The sequence below is a fragment of the Tinamus guttatus genome, unplaced genomic scaffold (assembly GCF_059628265.1).
Source record: "Tinamus guttatus ecotype Peru unplaced genomic scaffold, ASM5962826v1 Tinamus_guttatus_pri_ptg000723l, whole genome shotgun sequence".
In the NCBI taxonomy this organism is placed as follows: Eukaryota; Metazoa; Chordata; class Aves; order Tinamiformes; family Tinamidae; genus Tinamus; species Tinamus guttatus.
Window position 1 is genome coordinate 13,919 of NW_028289257.1, and position 26,774 is coordinate 40,692.

A 26,774-nucleotide genomic window follows, 5' to 3' on the forward strand; every position below is an offset into this window, starting at 1 on the left:
CCCTCTTCCCTGGTGTCAGAGAGACTTTTCCTGAGAAGTTTGGGTGTACGTTACAGTCTGTGGGGGGCAGGAATATTTCCTGCAGGGACTTGGATATCTGAGCGGCCGGTGTCTGGCTTCCGCGTGGAGAGAAGCGCAGCTCCTGCTCCACCAGCGCCCTCCCAGCCCCGGCGCTCCGTAGCGAAGCAGAGGTTGGCCTGCGCGAGCGCCGTCTTACGCAGAGGTTTGGTTCAGCCTCCTGGGCTCTTCTTGGGAGATCTTTGTGTTACTGGCAGCTTGGTTTGCTGGAGGAATGCTGTTGCTCTGCGCTCCTGACAGGTTTGTGCTTTGATGCAGAGGGAAGGTGTGGGGCTCGTTTACCTGCCAAGATGGGCCTGGGCGCCTCGTGGGCCCTCTCGAGAGCGCTGCTTTGCTGCCCTTGCGCTGGCCCCGTGTCTGCAGCGGGGCCCTGAGCCGCGCTGCGTGGGGCAGCGGGGCCCTCTCTGCGCTTGTGCTTGGCTTCTTGACCCAACGTGAGCTCTGAGAGGTCCCATGGGAGCAGGGGACGGGGCGGACGCTGTCAGCAGCTGCCCACGTGCTCCTGTCTGGGATTTCTGCAGTGAAAGAAGAGAATCCTCCTTGGCTGACCCGGAGGGGAGCCACAGGCCTTGCAGGCCTCGAAGCAGCCTCCGTGGCGGTTTCTCACCAGCTCCTGCCGTTCTCTGGCTGCCTCTTTGCTTGAGCCTGAGGTCCCTGGGAACCTGCCCCGCTCCCGGGCACCTCCCTCCTGCAGCCGCCCGAGCAGCAGGGGCCCTGTCCCTGGGAGGCTGCGGAGCCCCTGTCCAGGGCTCGTCATCGGCGGGGACCATCGCAGTGAGCTGCGGCCCGGGCAGCCCCGCGCGCCCCACAGCTCTGGGTCTGGGCTGCAGTGCTGGGGGGGTGGCAGGGCCCAGCGCTGAGCTCTGGCATCCAGCACCCCTGGCCCCGGCACGCGCTAGAGCCTGCCCTCTCTATGCAGCCTTTTGGAGACTTTGCAGCCACTTCCTTAGGACCTGGGAGGGCCAGAAAAGGCCCTGCGTGAGGCCGGGCGGCCTCCTCTGCCTCTCTGCACTGCTCCCTTCAGGGCAGCAGTAATTCTGCACCTCTCTGTGCTGGAGCCTTTGTGTTTCGTGGAGAAGCTTCCCTCGGGCTGCGCTGTCTCTGCAGGGGGGCCAGCTCGTCCCTTCGGAGTTGCTCTGTGGTGGCCACTGGTGGCTCTAGAGTGACCGCTGGCCACGTTCCCCTCCTGAGGCTTCCAACCCTTTCCGCCGCCTCCTTGTCTTGTCCGCGTCCCCTCCTGCCAGGCCCTGGGCGCTCGCAGGAGCCGCTCGGCCCTCCGGGCGCCGCGTTGCTGCGCGGGGCGCTCTGCGGAGGAGGCCCCGAGCCCTGGGGGCAGCCGGGCCGCGGTGAGGCTCAGCCACGGAGCGGCTCCCTGCTGCGAGCTGGGTCCTGCCTGTGGCTTCCTGCTGTCCCTGGGGTTGGCCCTGTGCTCTGGGCCCTCCAGCCGTGCATGGGTGCAGGGTGGCTCTGGGCTCCCAGGCCTGCGGGTCCGGGGATGCTCCAAAGGGAAGGGCAGCCCCGGTAATGCCTGCCCCGAGGTGCTTGGGTCCTTCTGTGCCCCGAGGTGCTTGGGTACCTCCGTGCCCCAGTGCCATCTCGCGCTGCTCCCAGCACCCCTGTCGCTGCAGCTCAGGGCGGCTCCGCCTGCAGCGGGATGGGGACAGGCCCAGGGGGGGCTGCTGCCGGCTGCCACCCCTTTCCTGTCCCCTCGGGTGGTGCCTGGGGCTGCGGTGCCCCTCGCTCACCCCGGCTTTGTGGAAAGGCCGGGGCTGCGACTCTCGATGGGGCCGTCGGAGCGGCCCTGGGCAGGGGCGACGGGGCCGCTCGCGCCCGTGTCTCCTCCCGGCCCCTGGGGACGAGGCCACAGGGCCTCCTCGCACAGGGCCTAGGGCAGCGCCGCCACCATTGCCCTGCTGCCTCGGGAGGGAAAAAGCCCCCAGAGAAGCTGGGTCTGGACAGAGGAGGGAGTTCTGGGCCGTACGTGGGGCCACTTCCCACAGCCAGGCCCTGCGAGGGAGGAGGAAAACCAGCCCCGCGAGGCTGCAGGGGGGGAATTGGGCACTTTGGGGCAGGCGAGGGAGAGCGCGGTGGGAAGCGCCTGTGGCTGCCGTTGGGGCGCCGCGGCAGTGCCAGGGTCTGGCTGTGGCATGGGGGGGCTGGCAGAGCCCCAGGAGCTTCTTATCCTCAGTGCTCAGGACGGGGGCCCTGTTGTTTCCTGGAGAGAGCAGGGCAGGATCCCGCTCCGGCAGCAGAGGCTGTGGCCGGGAAGCAGGAGGACGGCTGCTGGCAGCTTGGCTCAGCCCTCTGCTCGTTTTGGGGCCGGACGGGAGCAGCTGGGGTGATGGCCAGGGCAGTGCAGGAGGGTCTGGGTCCTGCTGGAAGCAGGGGAGGTGGTTGGGCCCTGCGTGCAGCGCTGCGGCCTCGGCAACAAGGCCGCTTAGCACAAGGCTTTTTTTTTTTTTTTTTCTCTCTCTCTCTCTTCTTCCTCTTCAACTGTGGCCACAGTTATTCGAGGACACCCATCTCAGGTTCTCCCTGTGAACTAAGTTTTGTTCTGTGATATGACATGGGGTCAACATCCACTAATAAAAGCAGTTTGAAGAGCGTTGGTGTTGCACGGTTCCTGGGAAGCGCTGGCTCCAGAAGCGGTAGCAGCCGAAGGGAGGGGAGGATGATGGGGGGGGCCCCAGGGCTGCCCTCCACTGCTGCCTCCTCCCCTGCACATGGAGCCTCCAGGGAGCTGCTCCGCCGGGAAAGGGAGAAGCTGGATTCCTGCCCTGTCCAAAACACACAGGGCAGCTTCCGTCAGGATCACGGTGCCCCATGGAGCAGTGTGGTCTGTGCCAGATGGGAGGGAGCCAGGGGAGCAGAGCCCAGCACTGCCCTGTTCCTGGCCCCCCTTTTTTCCCCAGTGTTCATTTTAAACAACTTTTTCCCCTATAATGCAATAACATGGGCCAATAGCTGCAGACAAATTCATCTTGCAGTTTCAGCACAGTAAAAAAACCAGCACTGCTTAAGGAAAACAAACTCCCATTGCCAAGATGCTTGAGCAGAGTATTTATTCAATGCCATAGTGAAGAGCAAAACTTGGTACAAACATAAACCCTCAGTGCTTCGCTCACTACTACACCAAGCTAAGTGAGAAGAACCAATTTCACAAGCTCTGGGGGAGAGCAGAAGGTGGAGGCCAGCATTACTTTGTGTAACTGCACAGGTAACTGGACTTAGATGATCTTGTGCACACACAGAAAGACTCCCTCCCTTCCTGGAAGTCATTTGATGATGGAAAACCTGAGTACAAGGGTTTTAGATAAAGCCATAGGCACCTGCAAAGAAGGGGAAAACGGCAGGACACACAGCCCCATCCCCAGGGCCCGAGGGGCTCTTAAAGCCTCAGTGCCTGTCAGCGTAGTGTCTGCCGCCTCCATCAAGTCTATCTGCAAGCCCGGCCCTGCGAGGGGCACAGGCAGCTGCCTGGACACGCTCCCAGGACGTGGCATTCCCAGCGTTCCTCCTCCCTTTCGGCCCAGGCTCCCTTCCAAGCGCCCAGCTCGGGGGTCACCGCGGGCCTGCGGCGGCTCCGGGAGCAGCTCTCGGGCACCAAGGCCAAGTCAAGATTAGAAGCTCCATTTTAGACTCTCTCCTTTGGTTACCTGCTGGAGAGGGACCTTCAGGGACAGACACAGGGCAAACAACAAGGGTCAGTAACAGCCTGGAGAGCGCCAGCTCCTGCGGGCAGAGGGGTCCCCACGCTCCAAGGCAGCTTGTTCAGCTGCCACGCGAGGTGCAGGAGGGCTGCGCGGCTCCCGCTGCTCCCTCACCCACGGGAGGAGCCTGCAGCCACCCACACCTCTCCATGGAGGACGTGCCGAGAAGCTCCTGTGCCCCAGCTGGAGGGGCACGGCCAGGAGGGGCCCAGGAAGCCCCCGGCCACCCCCATGCCAAGGGGCGGCAGAGCCCCTGGAATAAACAAGTTACCAGGGCCACAGCTTAGTCCAGCAGGGAAGGACAGAGGCAAAGCCAGCCCCACATAGCCCCACGCCCGCTCTCCACAAGCTCAGACTGGGGAACCAGCACCGTCCAGCCCTCGGTGCTAGGGAGGGCAACGTGGCAGCAGCGGCACCGAGCGCTGGGTCGGGAGCCTCGGGGGCCCTTTAGCAGCCGCCCCGGCTGCCTCCCCTTGCAACGGCCTCCCCAGCCCTCACCCCAACTGCCCTTGGGCCCAGGGCTGCCCCGGAGGAGGCACCGAGTACAGGCGGCAGCTGCATGAACTGCCCAGGGAGGCCTAGGACACACAAACATCAATAAAACCTACTACATTAAAAACCACACCACGAGTCCTGCTGCAGGGCAGCCCAGCACCGCGGCCCTGCTGCAGCCAAGTGCTCTGCAGCCCGCAGCAAGGCCGGCCACGTGCCAGGCCGCGCTGCACGAGGGTCAGAACGCAGCCTCGGAGCCCAGCGCTCGCCCGGAGCCAGCTGGGACCAGGCAGCAGCGTTTGTGAGAAACTGTGGGGAGGCTGCCCTGCAGCGACCAGCTCGGGCGGCGGTGCAGTCAGAGCCAGGAACAGGCCCGCGACTCGTACGTGCTGTCCTTCAAGCAGATGCTCCGAGGAGGAAGCGATTCCCACTCGTGGGATCCACGTGCCCAGAGCTTGTCTCCGCTGCGCAGGGCTCCAAGCTCTGCAAGCTCCAGAGGAAGTGGCTGGAGTGAGGAAGCCGCAGGAGCAGGTGTGCCTGGGTTCAGCTTTTCTGGTTCATGAGCCAAGAGAAGAGCAGTTTCCTGGGCCGGGGCTTCCTGACGTGCCGGGCGCGCACGGCGCGGGGCGAGCGCCACACCTTGATGGTCGCGTCGTCGCTGGCCGTCAGCAGCAGCTCCTGCTCCACCGGGCTGAACGCCACCGAGTTAACCACGTTGTCGTGCTGCAGTTTGGCCAGGCAGATGTTGTAGTGCCGGTCCCAGATGTAGCCGTGACGATCCTCCGCCCCGCTGCACCACACGAGACACCAGCGAGGACGTTACAGACAGCTACGTTTAACCGGCCGCCTCCGCGCGCACGGAAGCCTCCAGCTGCTCTCTTGCCATCCCAGAGCACCATGGCCTGGGCAGGCAGATTCCTTCTGGAATCTGGACTCTGCCACAGACAGAGGTGAATTTCCAGAAGTGGAGCCCGAAACGAGGCCTCGCAGCAGCAGCAACAAAACCCTTCCAGCAAGAGCCTGGGACACACAGGGAGTGGGGCTGACGGCCTGACCCCACAGCTGGGTTTGCCAGCACGTGCTGCAGCATGAACTGCCCCGTTCACTGCAGCAGCAAGGCTGTTCTAAGGGATTTTGCCAGCGCTTTGCAACCCACAGCCCCCAGCAAGGCCATTTGCCACCCACTGCCAACACCCCGGCCCCTCCTTTCCTCCTCCCACAGGGATGTGGCAGCGGTCGCCTCCACTAGCGCATCCCCCCCGCGCCGGCTGATCCAGCCCTTGCTCTTTACACAGCTCCACATCCCTGCTCCGCTCACAACACGCAGGAATTTCCTGCCCACAGAGCAGCCCTGTCTGCACAAGCCCCGGCCCAGGCCCTCCCAGACACGGGGCTCCTGCCCATGCCAGCCCCACGCACCTGGCTACGAAATCCCTGCTGACATCCAGGAAGATGAAGAAACACTCCTCGTTGGGGGTGTAGGCGCGGTGCGCGCGAAGGGCTCTCTTCACCTCCTTCATCGTCTTCAGGTCGAACACGTGCAGGTCGATCTCCTCGGCGATGGGCGGGGGCTGCATCGGGTCCGAGATGACACAGTCCCGCGGCCAGGCCCGGCTGTTCACGTACAGGTACCTTGGGGAGAGGAGGGGGGCAGGAGCCTTGACCCTACCCCTTGCTGCACCCTCACAAAACGCAGCCTTTGGCAGCAGGGGCTCTTTCTCACAGCACCGCAGGGTGGCAACAGCTTTGCTGCAGCTCTCAGCTCTGCCCATCAAGCCCAGTTTGCAACATGGGAACGTGCTCCCAAAGTGCTGCAGACCCTCCTCCTGCCCCGCTCGGCAAGCAAAGGGCTGCCGCAGTTGGGACTGTGCCCCAGAGGCCAGGCTGAACTTCTCTGGCCTTATCAAACCCAACTCCAAACACAGACGCTCTGCAGCCCTCGGGCTGCCTCGGGGACAGGGCTCATGTTGGGGGCAGCGTCTTCACTCCCCACCCGACCCCCGGCGTGGAACAGCCTCAGCGGCGCAGAAGGAAGGAGGTTGCCCTGCCCGGACCCGCAGGGACGCGGGACCACGCGTGCCGCCAGCGTCGCGTCACGGAGGGCTGCGGATGGAGGGTGGCTGCCTGGGCAGCCCCTCGCTCCGCTCGGCAGCACTGCGACTCCCGTCCTTGCACTTGAGCTGCCTGCAGCCAGGGCCTGGGGCACGAGGGGCAGCAGGACCGAGTGCTCTTCCAGGGCACACGATGCCTCTTCCAGAAGGCCAAGGTCACTGCTGGCTTTCAGAGCAGGGCGACTGCCCAGCACCCTCTGGCACGGGTATACGCAAATGGGTCCCTGCGGATAATCCCGGTCTACAGGAGTTGGAGGAAGATACTCCAGCTCCTCCGAGAGTCGTTCTGCTTTTTCTGGCTGCAAAGGTACCTGCAGCCTCCCCTAGGATGGCACTGCTCACCCCAGCTTCGAGGCGCACGCGTCTCCTCGCACAGAAGTGGCTTCTTTCTCCTATTTGTGCCAGTGTCCCCGTGCAGCGGTCGCCCCACGCGCCGCTGCCTCCCCGCTCACCTGTGGTCGGGGGAGAGGCCCATGCCGATGATGTGCCCGTGGATGTCGATGACGTGATCCAGGGAGTCAAAGAACTCGTCCGAGCGCCTCTCCTCCCCAAGCACCGGCCCAGCCGTCGTCATCTGATGGGGCAGGATCCTTTTAATCCCTTGGGGACAGGGAGCAGAGTCAGTCCCCGCTGCAGGCTGCAGCCAGCACACAGCGCCCCGGCTCCCGAGTGGAGCGTCCCTTAGCGCTGTGAAGGGAGCAGAACTGCCTCCCTTCTGGCCAGGAGCATGGAAAAAGCATCTGGGACAGGTCCCTGTCCCTGCTAGGAGCCTCCAACTCTGGCTAGTGGTGCTTCTGGCCATGACCAGGCACATCCAACCCGAGGCAGCAAGATGCTCCCGCACTGCTGCCACCGCCACATCGGTCCCCGAGTCCGGGGCTGCTCCGAGGTGGCAGAGCTCCTGGGAAGCACGAGGGAGCTCTGCTGGCCACGGAAGGGCTTCCCCTCCGAGGAATCCTTGGCCCCTCTGCTCTAACCACCAGCTCGAGGGCACCAGGATTCCCACCGGCTGCAGCGGCTCTCCCGCGGAGCCGGCTCGAGCAGCCCCCGCGTTCCGAACTCCCCGACTAAGGGGGAAGGGGGCAGCCCCCCTCCTGCGGCTGCTCCCCACGGAGCGCTCCCTGGATGAGCGCAGGTTCTGGCAGCTCCTGGGACGACGGGGCCTCGACCTTCCCCAAACGCACACGAGAAACCGGGAAACGACCCAGCCCCCTGCTCAGCCCCCTCAGCTTCGGCCCTCTCCGAGATCGGAGCAGTGCCCCATTGCACCGACTCGAGGCCTTTTACGAAGCCGCTGCAGCTGACCATGGGCAAGAGAAGGACTTCACAGAATGGTAACGGCTGGAAAAGACCCCCAAGACCAAGTCCACCCAGAGCCCCGCAACACAAAGCCTGCTAAGCCAGGCCCCTGCTAAACCACGTCCCCGGGTGCCTCATCTACACGTTTCTTCAACACTGCCAGGGATGGTGACGCCACCACTTCCCTGGGCAGCCTGTCCCAATGCTTCCCACTCTTCCCGTGCCGAAATTCTTCCTAGTTTCTAACCATGAGGGAGATGTTGGAGTTTTCCAGCCCAGCTGTCAAGGCTCCCTGGCTCCTCCTCCCGCATTTGCAGGGCACCAGAGAACCCCCTTTCCCGGGAGAGCTGCCAGCGCCGCCTTGGCCCTGGGAGCAGCCCAAGGGGCAGAGCTGCGGGCAGGAGCCGCGGCTCCCTCCGAGCACCAGCTCCTTGGCACAGAAGCTGCTTCGAGTCACAGACCTACAGGCGAGCGACGCGCTGGCCACGACCCGCGGCTGGGAAGAGCCCAGAACACCCCTAGGAACAGCCCGAGCTGCCGCGGGCACCAGCTCTGGCGGTCACTGAAGTTTATAGAATCACAGAATGCTCAAGGTTGGGAGGGACCTCTGGAGATCATCTAGTCCAACCCCCCTGCACACACAGGGTCACCTAAAGCACGTGGCACAGGACTGCGTCCAAACGGGTTTTGAAGATCTCCAGAGAAGGAGACTCCACAACCTCTCTGGGCAGCCTGTTCCAAGGCTCTGTCACCCTCACTGGTAAGAAATTTTTCCTTAAGTTCCTGGGGGACTTTTGGTGTTTCAGTTTTAGGCTATTACCTCTAGTTCTGTCAGTGGCCACCACTGAAAAGAGGCCAGCACCATCCTCCTCACTGCCTCCCTTGAGGTACCTATAGACACTGCTCAGGTCCCCTCTCAGCCTTCTCTTCTCCAGGCTGAACAGGCCCAGGTTCAAAGGCACCAGAACCCACAGCCGCGCGAGGCCCCGGTGAAGGCAGAGGGGGACAGAGCCGGCACCTTCCGCAGCAGGAGGCTTTGCCGGGCACAGGGCAGGCCCAGCCCATGCGGGGAGAGACCACGCGGCTCTTCCCAGGCTCGGAAAGAGCCTTTCCCGGCAAAGCCTCCCATCTCATTCAACTGCTCTGGTAAAGACCAAAGAACAGAAGGGTTAGGAGAGCAGAAGAGGCTGGAATAGCACAAGCAGCAAGAGGAACTAGACCTGCCTTGTTTGACAAGAAACCTTGTAGGCAGCTCTCCTTCCCATCCCATGCGCTACTCATCCGCCTGCTCCTTTCCCCTGTGCTTCTAGGCTGGCTCTGCAGGGCATGGCAGAAGCAGCCAGAGGAGCCAGCCCTGTTCAGCACCACATTATTGCACCACAGCGTCAAATTCTTCCAGTCCCAGTGTCCCAACAACAGAGCCCCGAATAAGGGGGGAAAGTCCTAATCCAGAAACAGGGCTGCCCACAGCACTGCTGCTCAGCGAGTGCTGCAATTACAGACCCTTGTACCCTGGGCCAGGAGCCAGCGGGCTGCCTGGAGTCACCGCTCACCATGGAGGTGTTTGCTGCAGCGTCTCATCCTGCAGCAAGGAGGCAGCGGTTCAGCCTGCAGCCCGGCTGGGGCTGCGGGACGTGGCATTAAGCAGCGGGCAGCGCGGGGGGCAGCGTGGCTGTGCCCCCCTTGGAGCTGGCTGCAAGGGCAGGCCAGGCCCTGTCCCCCTGCTGAGGGCTCTGGATAAGGAGCAGACACCTCCACGCTGCTCAAAGCGGCCCTCTTGGGAAGCTCTCTCCCAAAGGAGCCAGGAGCAGGACCCTCCCGCAAGCCCATGCCAGCACTGTCCTTCACACCCACTTGCAGGGCACAACTCGTGGCCAATGCTGTCAAGTCAGGAGTCTGTTCCCAATCTTCCACTTAGCCCTCACCACGAGTTTTCCACCTGGCTGAGTGTCAAACGTGGCAGAAACAAAACGGCCTCGCAGCAAGTGCTTGAGGCTTGAAACCCCTGCAGTTACTGCAGGCACCTCAGGAGCCTTCTGCACCAAGACTCCCTCAGCCCGAGCAAAACTGCAGCTCATCCAATGCCGAGCACAAAACTGTGGCTCAGATGTGAGCAGTAAATCCCAAAGACATTTTCCCCAGGCATTTTCCAGGTGGAAATGGGAAGTGCAGCTGCAGGTAGACCCAGCCTGTGCCCTCAAGGAGCTGGTGTGCCCTGGAGCTCAGGACACAACCTTACCTATCTGATGTGGAGAATAGGTGAGGCATCCCGTGGTGAAGATCAAGTATTTTATCTTGCTGCTGCTGTCCGTGGGGAGCACGGGCTCGGGCGGTTTGGTTCTGTTGCGGATGAACAGCTCAGCCACCCTCGCCTCCAGCTCGCTCTCGGTCATGGCAGCCCTCACACAGCCCTCCATGATATCGTCAAAGAGCTGCTGCAGCCCGTCCTCTGCTGCTGCGTCCCCATCATCCGGCAGTTCCTGTTCTGCTGGCTCTGCAGTCTGCTTGAGCTTGGCCTCTCCTTCCTCACTGTCACTGCCAAGATCAAAGACTGGGCAGGTGGAGGTGGAAGAAGCCGCCAGCTGCTCCTCGTAGTCCAGGAGCAGGTCTGGGGAATCGTACCGGCTGCAGTCGGCCACCATCACGGTCCGGATAGTGCTGGCATTCAGGTTCTGGATTTTAAAGAGCCTCTTCACTACGTTCACATTCTCGGACTCTATGCCCTGGAAGCAAAAGAGGGGTAAGCGGGAAGCACCTCCCTGGAGACATGTTGATCCTACAGCTTCTGTGCAAAGAGCGCCTGGACACGGGCCCCCGAGGGGGGGCACCCGCTCCGCAGCGCTGCTGCCCGGGCCGCTCCGAGCGCTGCAGATCCCGGGAATGGTGCGCCAGGGCGGGCAGCTCCACCGCGTTCCTCGGAGCAGGGAGCGCCGGGACGGCCAGCGGCAGCGCCCGGTTTGGGCAGACAGCAGCCGAGCTGGGAAGAGAGGCCAGCGGCCTCGCTCTCACCCCCTGCCCGAGCTCCTGGGCAGCCCCGGCCCGTGGCACAGCGAGAACTTCAGGAACGGGCCTCTGTGCTAAACGCAGGTGCAGCAAGAAGCACCAGCCGCTGGCTCCCGCGCGCATCCTGCACGGAATGAGCCCTGTCCCAGCGCACAGCCACGAGCAGCAGCTCCTTGGCCAGCACGGAGCTCTGGCAGGCACGTGGCAACGGCCCTGCCAAAGCGCCCAAGGGCCTTTCTGGCCTCCCTGGGATGCAGGATTTAATGCTGTAGTGTCAGCGCAGCACAAGCAGGTGGTTATTGTGTTACTGCAATGCAGCAACAGCTACAGAGGATTTAACTTAGTGTCAGTACCAAGGCTTGGCGTCAAAGAAGGAACAGGATGTGTGGCATTCTGTGACCGAGGCAAGGCACGAGGAGGAACATGCCTAAATCCTGCAGGAAGTGGCACAAGAGGCTGAGAATGAACAGGCAACCAGCCCGGTCAGGTGCACCCTGGGCAGCACCCGGCCCGTGGGAGCCTCAGCGGGCAGCAGGGCTAAGCGCAGCCTCCCACCCAGGCACTGCACGAGCTGCCGGGGACGTGCCCGGCTGCAGGAGCCGCCGGAGCTCAGCAGCCCTGCTGGGGTCCCCCGCTGCTGCGGGGGAAGCTCTAGGGCCCTGCACGCAAGACCTGTGAAGGGAGAGGAAAAGAAGGAAGCAGAGGGGCCGAAGCTGAGGCTACTGCAACGGGCACCACAGTGCTAAGACCTTACGCAAGGTCACACAAGCTAAAGAGCCCAAGAGGGAGCCAGGTGAGACAAACTGAGGACAGGGAGACTCAGTCGTGCTTCCTTGTCCCACGGCCCCAGCTTTTCCTCCCACTAGAGCCAGCAGGAAGCCCCAGCACCCGCAGAGCAGGACGGGTCACCCCACCTGGAAGGCGTTGTTGAGCCACAGCACGGAGCAGGAGGTCACACGGCCGATGCGGTGCAGATTGCCAGAAATCAAGTTGGTTTCATTCAGCCAGCAGCCAAACACATCGTAGGGTTTGTTTCTCACCCTAGAGAGGAGCGTAAAGTTCTCTGGAAGGAAAAGGAGACACAAGCATGAGGTGAGGGCTCCTTACAAGGACCCTGGAGATGGGAAGCAGATCCAGGCCTTGGCACTGCATCAGCACCTCTGCTGCTGTTAGCCTTTAGTGGAAGCTGGGCAGACACTGCCAGCTCCCGAGCACTGCTATGGGCACAGGTAATTCCTCTCTTCTAAGGGCATCTGTTGGGAGAGCATGCACAAGGTATCAGGGCAGCCATACGGAGTCAAACCCCAGAGCCAGGGAGCCTCGTGTCCCTTCTCCAAGCATGGCCCAAAGCAGCACCCCAAGGACAAGAACAGACCAAACAAGATCACGGCTTGGCACCCTCCCAGCCTCCCCGCCTAGGGCCTTTTTGACCAACACAGTCGTGCGTTTAGCAACGCTCCTTAATTTGGGCACAGCAGATAGGACCGCAGCAGAGAAACAGCAGAAGATAACCCAGCTGGAATTAGCAGAGATCACAGAAAGGGTGCAGGAAGGGCAGAGCAGGATGGCTGCGTTTCAGAAAGCCACACAGGACCTCGGGGGACCAGCGAGCACTGGTGAGGGGCAGAAATGGGGGCCTACCAGGTAATATTCTAGGGGATGATGTGACAGGCAGAGATGACTAGGTAATATTAGCCAGGAATTTTACCCTATGGCACTATGAGATAAGGACCTCTTAGCACAGATGACAAGATGCAGGACAAGCAGAAGCCAAGGGCACAGCAAACACGAAGAGCAAGGAGAGGGAGGAAGACCCAGTGGAGGGAGGCAAGGCCATTAATTACCCATACTGATTACAGCAATCTCTCCTGATGAGGAGTTGTGAGGTCCCACAAAGACGCCGGATACCAGGAGGAGGGAGTCATCCGAGTTGAACTGGGAGAACTGTGTGTAGCTCCAGTTGTACGGCCTCATATTGGAGCTGTGCTGCAGGGAGATGTCCAGCTCGTTGCTCCAGATCTGCAGACAGACAGACAGGCAGTTACGAAGCCAGGACGAAGCCTCACGGTTCTGCTGCTTTATCTCTCCTGCCAGCACTCACCAGGGAAGAGAAGAAAAACAAAAGCACCACTCCCTAACTGCCTTCAAGTTCCAATTTCCCTGTCAATTCCTGCCGTGAAAGAGCCAACAGTTTTGGAGAATAATGCAGAATTGCTTCTCCATCAGTGAGCCAAGCAGTGAATGCTATGGCTGGATTTCCAGTATGTTGAGAGATTTCTCACAAAATAATCATTCATGAAAGACACCTGCTGCAGCCGGCCACTCGCCCCAAGGTCCCCCCTCTACCCACAGCTCAGAGGGGACTGATGCTCAGCTAGAAGATGCACAGGGCTTGGCAGGCACTGCCAGCACCTTCAGACAGGCGAGAGCTGGAATCCACAACCCTCGAGGCTGCATTTGCCAGACTCGTTAGTTCTGTGGCTTTGAGGACAGCTCGGCATCCGCAGGAACAGATGCAAGTGCAGGTTAAAGCCCTCTGCTCCGCAGACTCGTAAAGGTGAGGGGTGCTCAGGGCTAAGCCGACTTGGTGGCGCTGAGGGCGCAGCCACCTTACCTTGACAGTGCAGTCCTTGGAGCACGAGGCGAACAGCCAGCCCGAGTGGGAGAAGCTGAGGTGCAGAACCTGGTCGCTGTGCTCCTTCAGAGCCTGCACTTCCACACAGGGGATGGTGTCGTAGAGCCTCTGGAACTCGTCGTACCAGGAAACGGCAGCTGGAAAACACAACAGGAGCCCGGCTGGGACAGAGGGGCCGGAGCGGAGCGCAACGCCGCAGCCGCGCAGGAGGTCTCTGATAAAGCTGGTGCCGGTGACACCAGCCACCCCGCCGTCCCTGAGGGCCCTCCGGCACCAGCCCCTGCTCGCAGGGCCCAGGGCTCCTGCTCCGTAGCCTCCCTAGTCCCCCACACAGGTCCTTTCTCCCAGGGAACACCCAACTCCTCAGCACATCTCTAAACCCTTTTACAAGAACCAAGCAGGGCCACAGCTGACAGATAATAGCTATTCACTACCCAAGAAAAAACATTTCACAGGACAAACCAGCAGCTGGAAGTGCAGATATTCCCTGGCAGAACAAAAACAAACTCCCCTATGATGAAAGCTGTTCCTCGGGGTACGGAGCTCTGTCCCGATCACCCCTGTCTCATGCAATGCAGAATTAAGAAGGATCCAGAGGGCATGAGCCTGACAAAGCTCCATGAGAGAAAAGATTGGGGAAAACAGAAGAGAAAAAACAGACATGGACTTATTATGTCAGGACAGAAGAGGAAAACTTGCAGTAGATGAACTTGGAGCTTGCCCAGGGAAGTCCTACCAGAAGCAAATAAATCATTTTTTTAACGAGGTGCCCAACAGAGCAACCTACAGCTTCCTGGCAGCAGCAAATCCTCAAGAAGCAGAGAGGACTGCACATTTACACAGACAGCAGCTGGTCTGCCTAGTCACACTGCAGGGGACTGGGGGCTTTTTGCACGTCTCTCCCTGCAGCCCGGGGAGCTGCTGGGACACCCCCACGCTGCTCCCTATGTGGGTGCTCCCCACTCGGAGGCTCCCACAGCCTGGACACATCCCGTGCGGCCCAGCAGCTCCAACGCTCCTGCTTGCAGGACCCCGGGGCTGCTCCTGGCCAACCTGCAGACCAGGTTGGCAGGCAGTTTCCCAAACCTCAGCTCAGCCCTGGGCCCGGCCGGCACCCCCATCCCTGGGTACCCGCGGGGCGGGTGGCTGCCGGCTCAGCCCCGGTGGGGACGGGATTTCCCACTGCAGGAAAGACCGCCCTCGGCAACAAGCACTGCCAACAACACGTGCCCGGGACCTGTCCCAGCCGGGTTTGTCTCACCGGGCTGCCCCCGGCACAGGGCGGGGAGCTGGGCCCAGTGCGGGGCCGGCGGCGGCTCCGCGGGGAATGGGGCCCCTTTCCCGGCACGGGCCGCTTTGGGGCCGGGGCCCCCCAGGCCGGCGGCGGCTCCTCAACGCGCAACCGGACTCGGCGCCCCCCGCGCGCCCCCCTTCCCCCGCGGCGGCCCGCGGGCTCGGGACACCCCGCGCGGGCGGCGCACCTGGGTGCCGGGGCACCTCGCGGGCCACACGGTAGTAGCGGTAGAAGAGCTCCCGCCAGAGGAAGTCGTCGCGGGCCACGGCGCGCCACTGGCGGCACACGAGCGCCGCGGCCAGCACGTCCGCGTGCCCCAGGTACAGGAAGATCTCGTAGAGGAGGCTGTCCGGGAGCAGCGGGCCGCCGCCGCCCTCCATCGTGGCATCCTGCCGCGGCGCCCGCGGGAAGCGCGCCCCGGGCTCGGCCTCGGGCCCCGGCCCCGGCCCGGCCCCGCCGGCCCCGCCTCTCCCTCGCGCGGCCTCCTCCGGTGGCAACTTCCGGCCTGGCTCTCGCGCCGCTCTAGCCACCTTCTCGATGGTTTCACCCCCTCCGCCCAATCACTGCGCGACTTTTCTTTCTCAGGCGGGAAAAATCGAGCCCAGAGCTCCCTACCCCGTGTTGACGCCCCAGGCGCAGCTAGCCGAGCGCGACCCGCTCGCTCCGCTCCCTAGCGCCTCTGCTGGTCGGCTTCGCCCCGCCCCTCTGCGCACAGGCCACGCCCCTCTGCGACCAGACCACGCCCCCTCCACTCTGAGGCCACGCCTCCGTTCTGCAGGCCCCGCCCCCTGTCCGGCTCTGCCGCCGCGGGGGGGCCCGGCCGGGCTCGGGGCTGGGGACCCTGGGGCCATTGGGGACCCTGGGGCCATGGGGAACCCCCCGGCCCGTGGGGACACCGGGGCCTTGGGACCGTTTGGGAGCCTGGGGCCTCGGCAGGGCCGCGGCTGGTGTCACCCTGGGCCCCCGCCCGGCCCTGCAGCGTGACCCCGCGCCGTGGGGCCACCTGGCAGGGCTTCAGGCTGGCTGCGCCGCTGCCCTGACCTGCCGCCTCCTGTCCCCGTCCCCGTCCCCGTCCCGGCACCGGCAGGGCAGCATGGCGCCCCGCGGCAGCCTGTGCCTCGCCGCCCTCCTCCTCCTCCCGCTGCTGGCTGCGGCGCTGAGGCCGGCGCGGGGCCAGCGCCCCCCTGCCCCCAGCCCCATCGAGAAGGTGGCGGCTCAGGAGAGCCTCAGCCTCCCCCAGGTGAGGGCCCGGGCGGGCCGGGGCCCTCCTGTCCCGCACGGAGACGGCGCTGGCGGCACCTCTGGGGCAGGGGGGACCCAGGAGCTCAGGGATGCCGGGGGGCTGTGGGGTGTCCCCCGCCATGCCGGGCCCCCTCAGACCTCCCATCTCCCCCAGGACGTGGCCGACATGGCCAACGTGCCACCCCCGGGGTAGCGTCTCTGCCACCACAGGGCTCCGTTTATCCTGCTGGACTCGGGCCACCAGCCCCGACCCTGCCGCGTGCCCCCGTGTGCTGGGGGGCTCCGCGCCCGTCCCCGCGGCCGGCGGGGCCTCCGCGGCAGTGACGCGCGGGGCAGGTTCCAAAGGCCGTGCGGTGGCCCCGGCCCTGCCCCGCTCAGCGCCGGCCGCTCGTGGTGCTGCCGGGCAGCCCCGAGCGGGTCCCATGGGCCGGGTGCGCGGGGGCTCCAACCCCTGCCTGCCCGGGCCGCGCGGGAGCTCCTGCCCTCGCGGCCGCTCTCAGCTCTGGAGGCGCCTCGGCCATCCCCCGGGCTGTCCCCGGGCTTGCTCGGCTCCCGGCCACCTCTTATCTGCCCATCTCCGTGTCACCTGCCTGCTCTGAACAAAGGCCCTCAGTGAGCGGCGCCTCAGGCACCGAGGGGCCGCAGCAGGGACACCAAGCGAGGGGAAACGTCACGGGAATAGGCTCCTCTGCTGATGGATCAGAGCTGGTGCCACCAGCCGGGGCCCTCTGGGCCAGCTCAGCGATGGCGGCGGGATGAAGCGGGCACTGTCCTGCTGAGCCTGCAGCCCCCGGCACGTGCTGTGGCCCGGGCCAGGAGCAGGATCCCTCCCTTGGCCGGCACAGGCCGTGTTGGAGGGAGCAGCCTCCTCCTGCGGGGCCGCGCGGCACCGGGGCTGCGGGGCGCTCCGGGGCCAACCCCGTGCCCTGCAGTTCGCAGGGAAGTGGTTCCTGGTCGGCGTGGCCTCCCGCTGCCGCCACCTGGCCGAGCACGGCCACCAGCTGGAGGCGACGGCCCTGCTGGTGGCCCTCGAGGGGCAGAGCGTGGCCGTCAGCACCTTCCGGAAGCTGTGAGTGACGCTGGCCCTCCGGGGCTCCGGGGGGGCTGCCGGCACCTCAGGAGGAGACGCGTCCCCGGGGGCTGAGCAGAGCGGGGGTCTCCGCGGGGACGCAGGAGGGCTCGGAGCGCGCTCGGGCCCACCCGGGTTTCGGGCCCTGGGTCTCTCACAGCGCCGCAGGGCTCTCGGTGACCCGCTGCAGCCTCTCCCCCTTGGAGAAAGCAAGCGCGTCCTGCTCACGCCATGGCCACTCGGGAGGGCGGCGATGCGGCCTCCTGGAGGGCCCTCCTGGCTCGCACAAAGTCCGTTTCTGCTCGCACAGGGATGGGATGTGCTGGGAAATCAGGCAACGCTACCTGCCCACCAAGACCCACGGACGATTTCTCTTAAAGGGTGAGGGCTGCCGGGCAGGCCTGGTGCGGCGCGGGGGCTGTAGAGCCGGAGCCTCCAAGCCCTGCTCCTGACCGGGAGGTCACACGTGTTCGGGCGTCCTCTTCCCCCGATGCTCTTCCAATGTCCCAGTCCTGGCCTCGAACGCGCTGAGGGCTGAGTGCCATCGAGTGCAGCAGCAGCCAGCGCAGGGCTGGTACCCGCTGGTGGGAAAGGCCATCCCCGGGGGGTGCAGGAGGGTGCCCCAGCTCTGGCCCTGGTGCTCGTCACTTCGTAAGCCCCTCGCCATAAAGCCGAGGCCCCCGGATGGTGCCAGTCCCACTACGTGCCCAAGGAGGGGGTGCTGGCCATGCCTGGGAGCTAAATGGCATTTCCCTGTGCTGTGGATGTCCCTCCCAGGCCGTGGCTACAGCAGCAAGGTGGACGTGGTGGTGGGGGAGACGGACTACAACACTTTTGCCATCCTCTATTACCAGAAGGGCCGGAGCATCTCGGTGAAGCTCTACGGTGGGTCAGTGCTGAGGGGCGGCTTTGAGAGCTGAGGTGCACGGGTGCTGGTGGGTGTGCGGGTCCCGTCACAGCAAAGCTGCTCCGAGTCGGGTTTGCTGTTGAGCAAGGCAGGGCTGAGGGACCCATCCTGCTGCCCAGAGTGCCAGGCTATGCCCCTTCCCTTTGGCATCTTGATGCCCTCGGTTCTCCGGCCAGAATGGGTGAGCACGTGGCATCATGGCACGCGTGAGCTGTGGGGTCATGTCCAGCACAGGTGAGTTGGGTCACAACTGAACTGGACCCAGGGGACTCGAAGGAGTGACACTGGCTGCTTGGAAATGGTTGCCCAGTGCTGGACTCGGGGTTCTGAGCCCTGCAGACCCACAGAGGACCTGGATGCAAGGGAGTCCATGGAAGCGTTCAGCATGGCCTTGTCACCAGATGAGTCTTGTCCCCAGATGCTCTAGGGGAATGGAAAGAATTGCCCCAGAGCAAACCTTGCAGTCACCCGGAGGCAAATCCTGCTGGGGCAATCGAGACGTTTCTGCTCGCTGGTTTGTGGCGTATCAGCCTTTGCTCACTTGCTGCCCGGGGTCACGTTTGAATGAGAGGTCATTCCATCCCGGAAAGCTGCAGCTTTTCACCCCGAGCATCAGAAGAAACTGCTGTGATAGCAGCAAGGTTTTGTCACCGGCTTTTCTGAGCTCAAAAGCCCTTTGGCCCCGAGCCTCTGCTGCGGGGGGCTGGGAGAGCTGAGGGCTTTGTGGCAGGGGCAGATGTCCTGTCTGTCCCCCAAGGCCACTGATGGCGTGTGCTTCCCTTCCCTTGCAGGACGGGCCAGCCGGGTCAGTGATGCTGTTGCAGAAAAATTCGAGCAGCGCATCAGGGCCGTGGGCTTGGACGAAGACGTGACCTACTACTTCCCCACGTACGGTAGGTGCTACATGGTGCCCTGGGGGCTGGGGTGTCCAGGGTGAGGGCTGTGCCCGAGGATGTGCCGTGGGGGGCTGTGGTGCTGGCACCTCCTACATGAGCAGCTCGTGCCTGCATATCCCCTGGCAGTGGGGACGTGTGGGGGGAAGGACAGGACTGTGTCCTAGTGGTGGCCATGGAGTGAACGGTGGAGGTGTCCCAGGCGCCCAGGCAGGGTGACTGCCTTGGCCTCTCTCTGTTGCAGGGTTTTGCAATTCCGCGGATGAGTTCCACATCCTCGATGGTGAGTGGCAGATCCCAGGAGAGACCCTGGAGCCCCTGCATGCTCCGAGCTTAGGCTGGGCCATACAGACCTGTGTGGGGCCAGGTGCCCAGCTCCGGGGCTGGCGGTGCCCGCGTGGGCTGGGCTGCCCCTGCAGGGCACTGGGTGCTGCACTCGGGATTCTCAGCAGGCTGCTGGGCTTTCTTGGGGCGAGGGCTGCTCTGTGCTGGGCTCTGGTGGTCTGTTCTGGGTGAGGGCTAATCTGTGCTGGCGAGGGGGGCACCCTTGGGTGAGGACCGGAGCGCCCAGGGACAGCTCCATCATTTATCTTTGGGTGTTGCGGAGGCAGAGGTGAGTCTCCAGCCTTGCCATTAGGCCCTCCTATCTCCCCCAGCCTCTCAGCACCTCTTCTATTTCCAGAAACAAAGCCGTAGGTGCAGATGGCCTTGCCTGGAGGTCCCCAGAGCTCAGCCCGGATCCCTTCTGGCTGGCTGCAGATACAGGACCATGTGAGACCACGGCTGACCAGATGTGGGTCAGACACCTCTGCCAGCACCGCAGCCCTAGCATGAACCCTGAGGCTCCCAGCTCCTCCAGCTGCAGTGACACCTTGTCATGTCACCTGGCAGCTTTGTGTCACCCCCCTTGCAGCTCATGCTGCAGCCAATGACATCCCAATAAATACCTTGCAAAAGGGTCTTTGCTTCAGCTGTGTCACCCCTCACCCTGACCCAGGCCTCCTGCTGCAGAAAGGCCAGTACAGCCTTCACCTGGGGATGAACGTGATGGTGTCACCTCTGTGCCCAGCTTGGGGAACAAGGCAGTGCCACTGGGGGGAACTTGCAGCCTCTCTGCACAGCCCTGTCCTCCCCACCCTGAGCCTGACCCAACGCGCAGGATGCTGCAGCAGGAACTGTGATGTTTCCTGATTTACTCTCAGGTCCTATCGCTTCAGTTACTCTGTCTTGCAGGTGAGGAAGTGCCCCGAGCTCAGTGACAGCAAAGCACGGTGTCAGCCTGTGCAGGAGCCGGGCGCTGGTGCTGTTGGGCTGTGCAGGCTTGGGCTCATGAGGACGTGCTCTGGAGTGGCTCTTCTCCCAGAACCAGCCAGGACATCCCTCACATCTTAGGGAGCTCTGGGGAGGAAACCTCAGCCCTGCACTGATCCCACCTCTCATCCCCAGGACCTCTAGGACAGGGTGACACCTCCATTTCGCCACCCCAGCCTTATGGAAAGTGTTTTCCAAAGGGCTGCTACCATCTGGGGTCAGAGCAGTGACGTATGATATGATGAGGACTTCCCAATCCCTGTCCTGCACGAGAGAGCCCAGCTAAGGGCAAAGCAGCGGAAGCCCCTTGTTTGTAGGGAGCATCCAGTTCCCTGCAGGGCCCACAGCAGGATTGGACCTAGCGGCAGCCAGGATTAGGGGCTCCATTGGGTCCATCTCTTCGCAAGACCCCTTTCTCCACCGACCCGACCCGACCCGCGCCCAGCCTGGCGGAGGGCCGCCACACTGCAGGTCCACCATGCGGCCCGGAGCCAGCACCAAGGAGCGGCACCAGCGTCGTGGCGAGGGCCGGGAGCCGCGCGGGCCACGGGGCTGGTCACATCCAGGCCCCTCTGCGAGAGGCCCGTTGAGCACCCGGCCGCCCCGCAGCCCCCACCGAGGGAAGCAGCCCTCTGCCTCCGGCGTGGGCGTTTTGCAATCCTAGCGGAAACCATTAACACATGTTGTTTATCAGCAGAGTTATGTAAGCGCTGGCCACGTGACGCCGCGGCCGCCAGCCCCCAGTGACACCAGCCATTGTCCCTGCTGCCCGCGCGCGAGGCGCCCGTGTCCGCCCGGCCCCCGTGCCCCTGGCCACAGCCTCCCGGGCCAACCTGCAGCTCCCCACATTGGTGTCCCGCACTCCCCACTGCGGTGGCTGCTTTGGAAGGGGACGGGCACATCTGCACGGGGGGCGGACAGGGCCTTTTGGGTCTTCGGAGATGGGCGGCGAGTGTGAAGCCCCCTGTGACTCTCCGGACCCCATGACTCGGCCTGCCCCGGCAGCGGCTCAGCCTGTCCCGCACTGCACATGTCCCCCCGTTCCTGCACTGGCCCCAGGCCGGTGCCACCTGTGTGATCGAGCACCGTGGGGCGCCCCGAAGCACCCACCCTGCCACCACAACAGGGGACACGGGGGCAGAGGGCTGGCCCTGCCCAACACAGCGCTCTGGGGACGCGCAGGGATCCCGGCCGCCGGTGCCCGCCCAGGAGAGAACTTTCCCCTCAGCAGCACCCAGTGCGGTGCCATCCCAGCTGCCACCCGGCGCCCCAGGGTGTCCCGTGGGGCCGCGCACCAGGCCGGGCTCTCGCGACACCCCGGCCTGCCCCGCTCGACTCTTGTTTTGTTTTCACAGAGCTGGGGCCCGCGCGGCCCCGGGCGCCTTTTGTGCCGCTGGGGAAGGAGCAGCCCAGCTGGACGCGGGGAAGGGAATGTGCTGGGGCCGGGTGGGCTGCCGAGAGGGAATTAAAAAAAAAAAAAAAAAACAGCTGCTGTAAAAACAGGCTCCTTATGTAAAGGGTCTTGGCAGGGCCGCGCGGCCGGGGAGCTGCCGGTGGGCGGCCAGAGCCCTGCGCGGGCGGCGGGGATGTCCGAGCTGGGCCGGTGCCGCTGCCGCGAACGGCGCCAGGCCGGGGAGCCTGGCCCGGCACCGCGCAGGGCGCAGGGAGGCCGCGGGGCTGCCCCCGGTGCCAGGTGCCCCGCACCTGCCTCTCCTCCAGGCACTCGGTCGCCCTGCCTGGCTCACCAGCCCTCCGCACCAGGGCAGCGGGGCCAGACCCTCCCCAGCACGGGTACAGGGTGCAGCAGGACGTCTCGGACACACGGCCGGGGGCACCAGAGCCCCTCAGGGCCCAGGCGAGGGGCCTGGCCCCACAGCCAGGTCCTCAGGTGTGACCTGCGCCATCCAGCCTGGCTTTGGGGGTGTCGCAGGACCACACGGCCCCACACGCCGGGAAGCACCGTGATGAGACCTCCTGCCAGCAAGGTACAACAGGGATCAGGGCTGTAAAACCACACTGGGCCCTGGAATTGTGGCACCCCAGAGGAACGGGGAATGGGGACATTCCACGAGGAATGTCCGTGGCTGAGCTTTTCTCTTTTTATGAAACCTCTGGAGACCCATGGGACCTGGGACAAGTCCAGCCTTCTATTCCTGGGCAGGGCCAGCCAAGGTGCTCCTTTGGGCAAGGCAGAGACTCGGGTCAGGTTGAAGGCAAAGACCCCGTCCGCGTGCCCAAAGGTGGCTGTGGGATCCGCATGCAGCCAGTGTCCCCTCTGCATTGCCTTGGCCCTGCTCTGAACCCAAGCGAGGCTGTTCAGCAAGGATCAGGGCAGTCGGCCAGCCCTGGCCCTAGGTCCTGGCCACGCCGGGTGGCCCTGGCCCCCTTCCCATGTTAGTGGCCAGTCCTGGCTCTCCCTGCACCGGTCCCAAGCTCTCCACTGCAACAGGGGGAAGGGAGCCAGGGGCAGGGACAGCTGCTAAACTGGCTCCAAATTGTGTTTTTACAGCAGGGAGCTTTGGCACCCGGAGGCAAACATCAAAAATCAACAGGAGAGGAAAAATCTGCTGCTTCCCAGGCTGCACTCGGGATTCGGTACTCACCCCTGCTCCCACTTGCATAACAGCGCGGGGGGGGACGGGGCTGGCCTGCCCCCAGCACTCGCCCCCCGGGGCCATCACACGGCCTGCTCATAAATAGAGAGCTCTCCCGAAGCGCCGCATTGCCTGGACTCAGCTCCGCGTTGCCTGGACTCGGCTCGGCGCAGGGAAGGACAGGGCGCTGCAGACATGCAGGCCACGCTGCTCAGCATCCTGGGGCTGGCCCTGCTCGGGGCGCTGCACGCGCAGGGGGACGCTCCCGTGCAAGCCGACTTCCAGGAGGAGCAGGTGAGAGCGGCCGGGCCAGTGCAGGGATGGCTTGGGGCCGCGCGGGACATGCGGTGGGGATGGACTCCCCGCAGCCGTGTGGAGGGGGTGTTACGGATGGAAACTGGGATCAGGCTGTCCCGGGGTCTGGAAGGAGGACAGCAACCAATACACCCTTAGCTCCCCATCCCTTGGCTGCTCTGGGGTCCTGGGATTCACTTTGGTGGGTGTTTCTATAGATGCATGGAGAAAAGCAAGCATGGCTTGACAGATCTGTCCACCCCCGGACAGAGGTCTCAAGAACACACAGCTGCTGTGCCGGGGGTTCCCATGCACTCTTCTGCTCTCCCCAGCACCCCTAGGCAGGCGCTGCCCACGCCGGCTCTTGGTGACCCTGCTCTCCCCGTGTTGGCATTGGGAGGCAGCTGCCGGCAGCAGCGAGCCGGGTCCCAGCCCCTCATCCTGCACCCGCGGGGTGCAGAGCAGCCTGCTCTGCCGGGGAGCTGGGGGATGCAGCTGCCTCGGGAAGGTGCCAGGGCTGCAGGCAGCTCCTGCAAGGCCGGCACCGCCGCCAGCCGGCAGCTGAGACGAGGGTGCGTGCAGTTCACAGGGAAGTGGTACAGCATCGGCCTGGCCTCCAACTCCAACTGGTCAAGGACAAGAAGCACCTGATGAAGATGTGCACCACGGTCGTCTCGGCCACTGCTGACGGCAACCTGGAAGTCACTTCCACCTACCCCAAGTGCGGACAGGCAACGTGATGGGTGAACTGCTGTCACCAGGGGGGGATGGGGGATGCCCCAGACCACTAGGCCTTCCTGGTGGGTGGTAGGTGCCCTTGGGATGGCGGGATCTGGTCCTGCCAGGTACCAGGTGCTCTGCCTTCCCCAGGTTCTCGCAGGTCCCACAGCCTGTTGTTGGGTGCTGGTGAGGGCTGGCAGTGCTGGTGTTCCTCCCATGGCCACATAGGAAGCTCCCTCAACCACCTCACGCTTTGCTTCCCAGGGCTGATCGATGTGAGACGAAGAACAGCCTTTACATCAAGACAGAGCAGCCAGGACGGTTCAGCTACACCAGCCCCCGTGAGTGTCTGGTCAAGGTCCCAGCACATCCTTTTGCAGACACCTCCCTGTGTCTCAGCCATGGACACTGCTGATAGCGCTGACAGTGCCTGGCGCTACCTGCCTGCTCCTGCCCTCGGCTGGGGCACGCGGGTGGGCAGCAGTGCTTGGGGTACCGGGCTGACACGTGCCCGCTCTGTCTGCTGCAGGCTGGGGCAGCAAGCACGACATCCGCATCGTGGAGACCAACTACAACGAGTACGCCCTGGTGGCTACGCAGATCTCCAAGAACAGCGGCACCTCCACCATGGTGCTGCTCTACAGTACGTTCGCTCCAGCGCTGGGACCCCAACACGTCTCCAGCACTCTGCTCCCCCATGAGTGGGCACTCCCGAGATCTCCTTGTCTGGGAAATCTTTCCCATGGGAGAAGGGTGGAAGGATCTCCCAGGGTCAACAGCTGGGCTGTGGGTGCAGCTAGGACAGGAGGTCCTGTCCAACATCCAGAATGACTGGTGAAACCTCTGTCACCTTGAGTGACGTGTGGCATAGCTGGGTCTGGACCACTTTCCTGGAGGGAATTAGTCTTGCCAAGCTCTTGCAGGGCTTACTCTGCCCCTGAGCCATACAACCCAGTGCTGCTTCTTGTTCTAGACCCGGCTCTCATGGCTGCAGGCAGGACTAAGGAGCTCAGTCCCGAGCGCCTGGAGAGGTTCACCCAGTTCTCCAAGGAACAAGGACTGGCAGATGAAGAGATCCTCATCCTGCCCAAAACAGGTGAGAGCAGCTGGGAGGAGAGGCCGGGGAGGTCAGATGGGATGGCAGGAGCTGGAACCTACTGAGCCTGACACCCCCATCCATGTGGGTCCTCCTGCGCCAGGGCCAGAAGGGATGGGAAAGGGTGGAAAGGGGTGGGATGGGAAGGGATGGATGTCTGGTTTGCTCCTGGCAGAGACATGGCCCTGCGGTCCCAGCCTCCAAAGGATGCATGGGTGGGAAGAGCCACCTCGGGTGGTCCTGTGAGGAGGGTTTGGAGGGCTGTGGTCTCGCTGAGCCTGAGGATCAGCTCACCTCTGGTTTTGTTCCTTCTGCAGATAAATGCATGACCGATGCTGCCTAGGTGAGTCCTGGTTTTGGAGGGACTCAGACCAGCCCCATGTGGGAAGTTATCAGGGCGGTGCTCAGACCTGCTTCATGCCCCAGAGCCCCCCAGCACCTGCTCTGGCCTCTTCAAGCTGCTCAGCACTATCCAAGCTCCTCTCCCAGGGAATCCTCTTCCCCTCAGTAGGGAGAACTTGCCAGTGTTGCCCGCCATGCGTTGATGTGGGGACATGTGGGGTCCCCACTTTATCCCCTTGCCACCAAGCGGGAGAGCCATCCCACAGGACTGCATCACCTTGGGGCTGTGGGCTGGCTGGTGCCCACCCGTTTGGCCCAGGACTCAGGGGGCAGCATTGCCCCATGCTGCTCCTGCCCAGCTCAGCAGTGTTTGCCTCCGCTCTCTTCCAGGTGCACCTGGGAGCTGCTGCCAGGCTGGAGTCCGGCTTGTGCCACGAGCGGAGCAGCCACCCCACCCCGTCATGCCACGGCATCACCCTTCACTTTCTGCCTTCGCATCCCCACGTCTGTACCCCCTCCTGCCAAAGCCCCATATAAAACACTAGTCCTGTGCTCTTGTCTGCTGGCTTGTCAAGGCGGGTGGGCAGGAGGGGGAGCCCCGGTGGGGCCACCCATCGTCCCCACTCACTTCCCCAAGTAAGAGGAGCAGGGGGGGCATCTGCAGCTCCCCACGGTGGGCTGTCCCGGTGCCCTCCAGCCAGTCCCTGCGTGGGCAGGAGCCAGCGCAGCTGGTGCCAACGCAGGGCTGGGGCTGCCTCCGGAGGGCAGGTCTGATCCGAGCACTGGATTAGCAGGATGGGACCCCCTGCACCTTCGCTGCCTGGCAAAGCCATAAAACCTGCTCCACAGCCAGGAAGGGCTTCCTGAGAGTCAGGACATGCTGGGGTTGGGAGCATCTCCTGCCATGGGCTCCCTGCATCGCCCTTGGCAATCCCAGCATCCCTGCCTCGGTTTCCGCTGTGGATAGTTGGCTATCTGACGTGGAGATAGGGCAGGAGCTGACTGATTGCTGGATGTCTGGGAGCTGCTGGAGAGGATAGACATGAACCAGAGTGAAGGCCCTAAGGGGCTGATGTGACTCAGCCCCGGCCACCCAACCAGTGTCTGTGCCACAAACCCAGAGATGCTTTCTGGGAACAGGGCCTGCATCCGCTGCCAGGAGGCCACCCCATCCTGGTGGCCAGTCCCTGGGTGAAAGCCCTGGCCTGACCAATCCCTGCCTTGATGCAGGGTCTGTCCCTGCACAGCCAGAGCCCCGGGAGACCAGGGCAACCCCAGCTGGGAGGGGAGCTGCGAGGACCCCCACACATGGCACCCTCTGAGCCCACCTCACCCCATTCCTTGGTCACCCCACTGGACACAGGGCATGCCTTGTCACCAGCGTGCTCCTCGTTAGGGCTCAGACAAGGCTGCATTCATTCGGGACAGAGCAATTAGACCTGGAAGGGGCCAACGATGTTACCTAACACTTGCACAAATTATCCCTGCTCTTGTGTAACCTGTTGCATAAAGCAGGCTGTGGCGGGGGAGCTGCTGCTGCAGGAGGGTATAAAGGTGGGTATGGGAGAGGCAGGTCCGCCCAAGACACATTCAGCTTCCAGAGAGAGGATGAAGGCTGCGCAGTCAAGCCTGGCGTTGGCCCTGCTCTGCTTGCTGCGGGTGCAGGCTGAGGTCCCTGTGCAGC

The 26,774-nt window shown here is 63.6% G+C and overlaps 3 protein-coding genes across 3 annotated transcripts; 2 read left to right on the forward strand and 1 right to left on the reverse strand.

Annotated features, from left to right (window-relative positions):
* Window positions 1-4,643: 4,643 nt before the first annotated feature.
* On the reverse strand, window positions 4,644-15,032 carry LOC148591722 (F-box/WD repeat-containing protein 5-like). The gene is made up of 8 exons (XM_088537085.1): window positions 14,810-15,032; window positions 13,308-13,465; window positions 12,538-12,712; window positions 11,608-11,756; window positions 9,930-10,413; window positions 6,844-6,991; window positions 5,700-5,912; window positions 4,644-5,070 (listed from the first exon to the last, which is right to left on the reverse strand). The coding sequence occupies exons 1-8, from the start codon at window positions 15,000-15,002 to the stop codon at window positions 4,824-4,826; spliced, it is 1,767 nt and encodes a 588-aa protein (XP_088393211.1). The 5' UTR covers window positions 15,003-15,032; the 3' UTR covers window positions 4,644-4,823.
* Window positions 15,033-15,715: 683 nt separating this feature from the next.
* LOC148591723 (complement component C8 gamma chain-like) lies at window positions 15,716-19,429 on the forward strand. The gene is made up of 7 exons (XM_088537087.1): window positions 15,716-15,862; window positions 16,797-16,933; window positions 17,244-17,314; window positions 17,711-17,818; window positions 18,632-18,733; window positions 18,978-19,100; window positions 19,416-19,429. The coding sequence occupies exons 1-7, from the start codon at window positions 15,716-15,718 to the stop codon at window positions 19,427-19,429; spliced, it is 702 nt and encodes a 233-aa protein (XP_088393213.1).
* Window positions 19,430-22,831: 3,402 nt separating this feature from the next.
* Window positions 22,832-25,549, forward strand: LOC148591724 (lipocalin-like). Its single transcript, XM_088537086.1, is given in 8 exon segments — window positions 22,832-22,932; window positions 23,515-23,560; window positions 23,563-23,653; window positions 23,917-23,993; window positions 24,182-24,295; window positions 24,647-24,748; window positions 25,066-25,091; window positions 25,481-25,549. Coding segments are annotated over 7 exon segments (555 nt in total). The 5' UTR covers window positions 22,832-22,833; the 3' UTR covers window positions 25,481-25,549.
* The last annotated feature ends 1,225 nt before the right edge of the window (window positions 25,550-26,774 follow it).

Bases quoted from the DNA above. Each gene is read 5' to 3' on its own strand.
- LOC148591722 (XM_088537085.1), bottom strand. From the start codon at position 15,002: ATGGAGGGCGGCGGCGGCCCGCTGCTCCCGGACAGCCTCCTCTACGAG. The intron at 11,757-12,537 runs GTAATTAATGGC...TTTTCCTTCCAG, and splicing joins GATTGCTGTAATCAGTATGG to AGAACTTTACGCTCCTCTCT. The intron at 5,071-5,699 runs GTGCGTGGGGCT...CGTGTGGTGCAG, and splicing joins AGCAGGGATTTCGTAGCCAG to CGGGGCGGAGGATCGTCACG.
- LOC148591723 (XM_088537087.1), top strand. From the start codon at position 15,716: ATGGCGCCCCGCGGCAGCCTGTGCCTCGCCGCCCTCCTCCTCCTCCCG. The intron at 15,863-16,796 runs GTGAGGGCCCGG...CGTGCCCTGCAG, and splicing joins AGAGCCTCAGCCTCCCCCAG to TTCGCAGGGAAGTGGTTCCT. The intron at 18,734-18,977 runs GTAGGTGCTACA...TCTCTGTTGCAG, and splicing joins CTACTACTTCCCCACGTACG to GGTTTTGCAATTCCGCGGAT.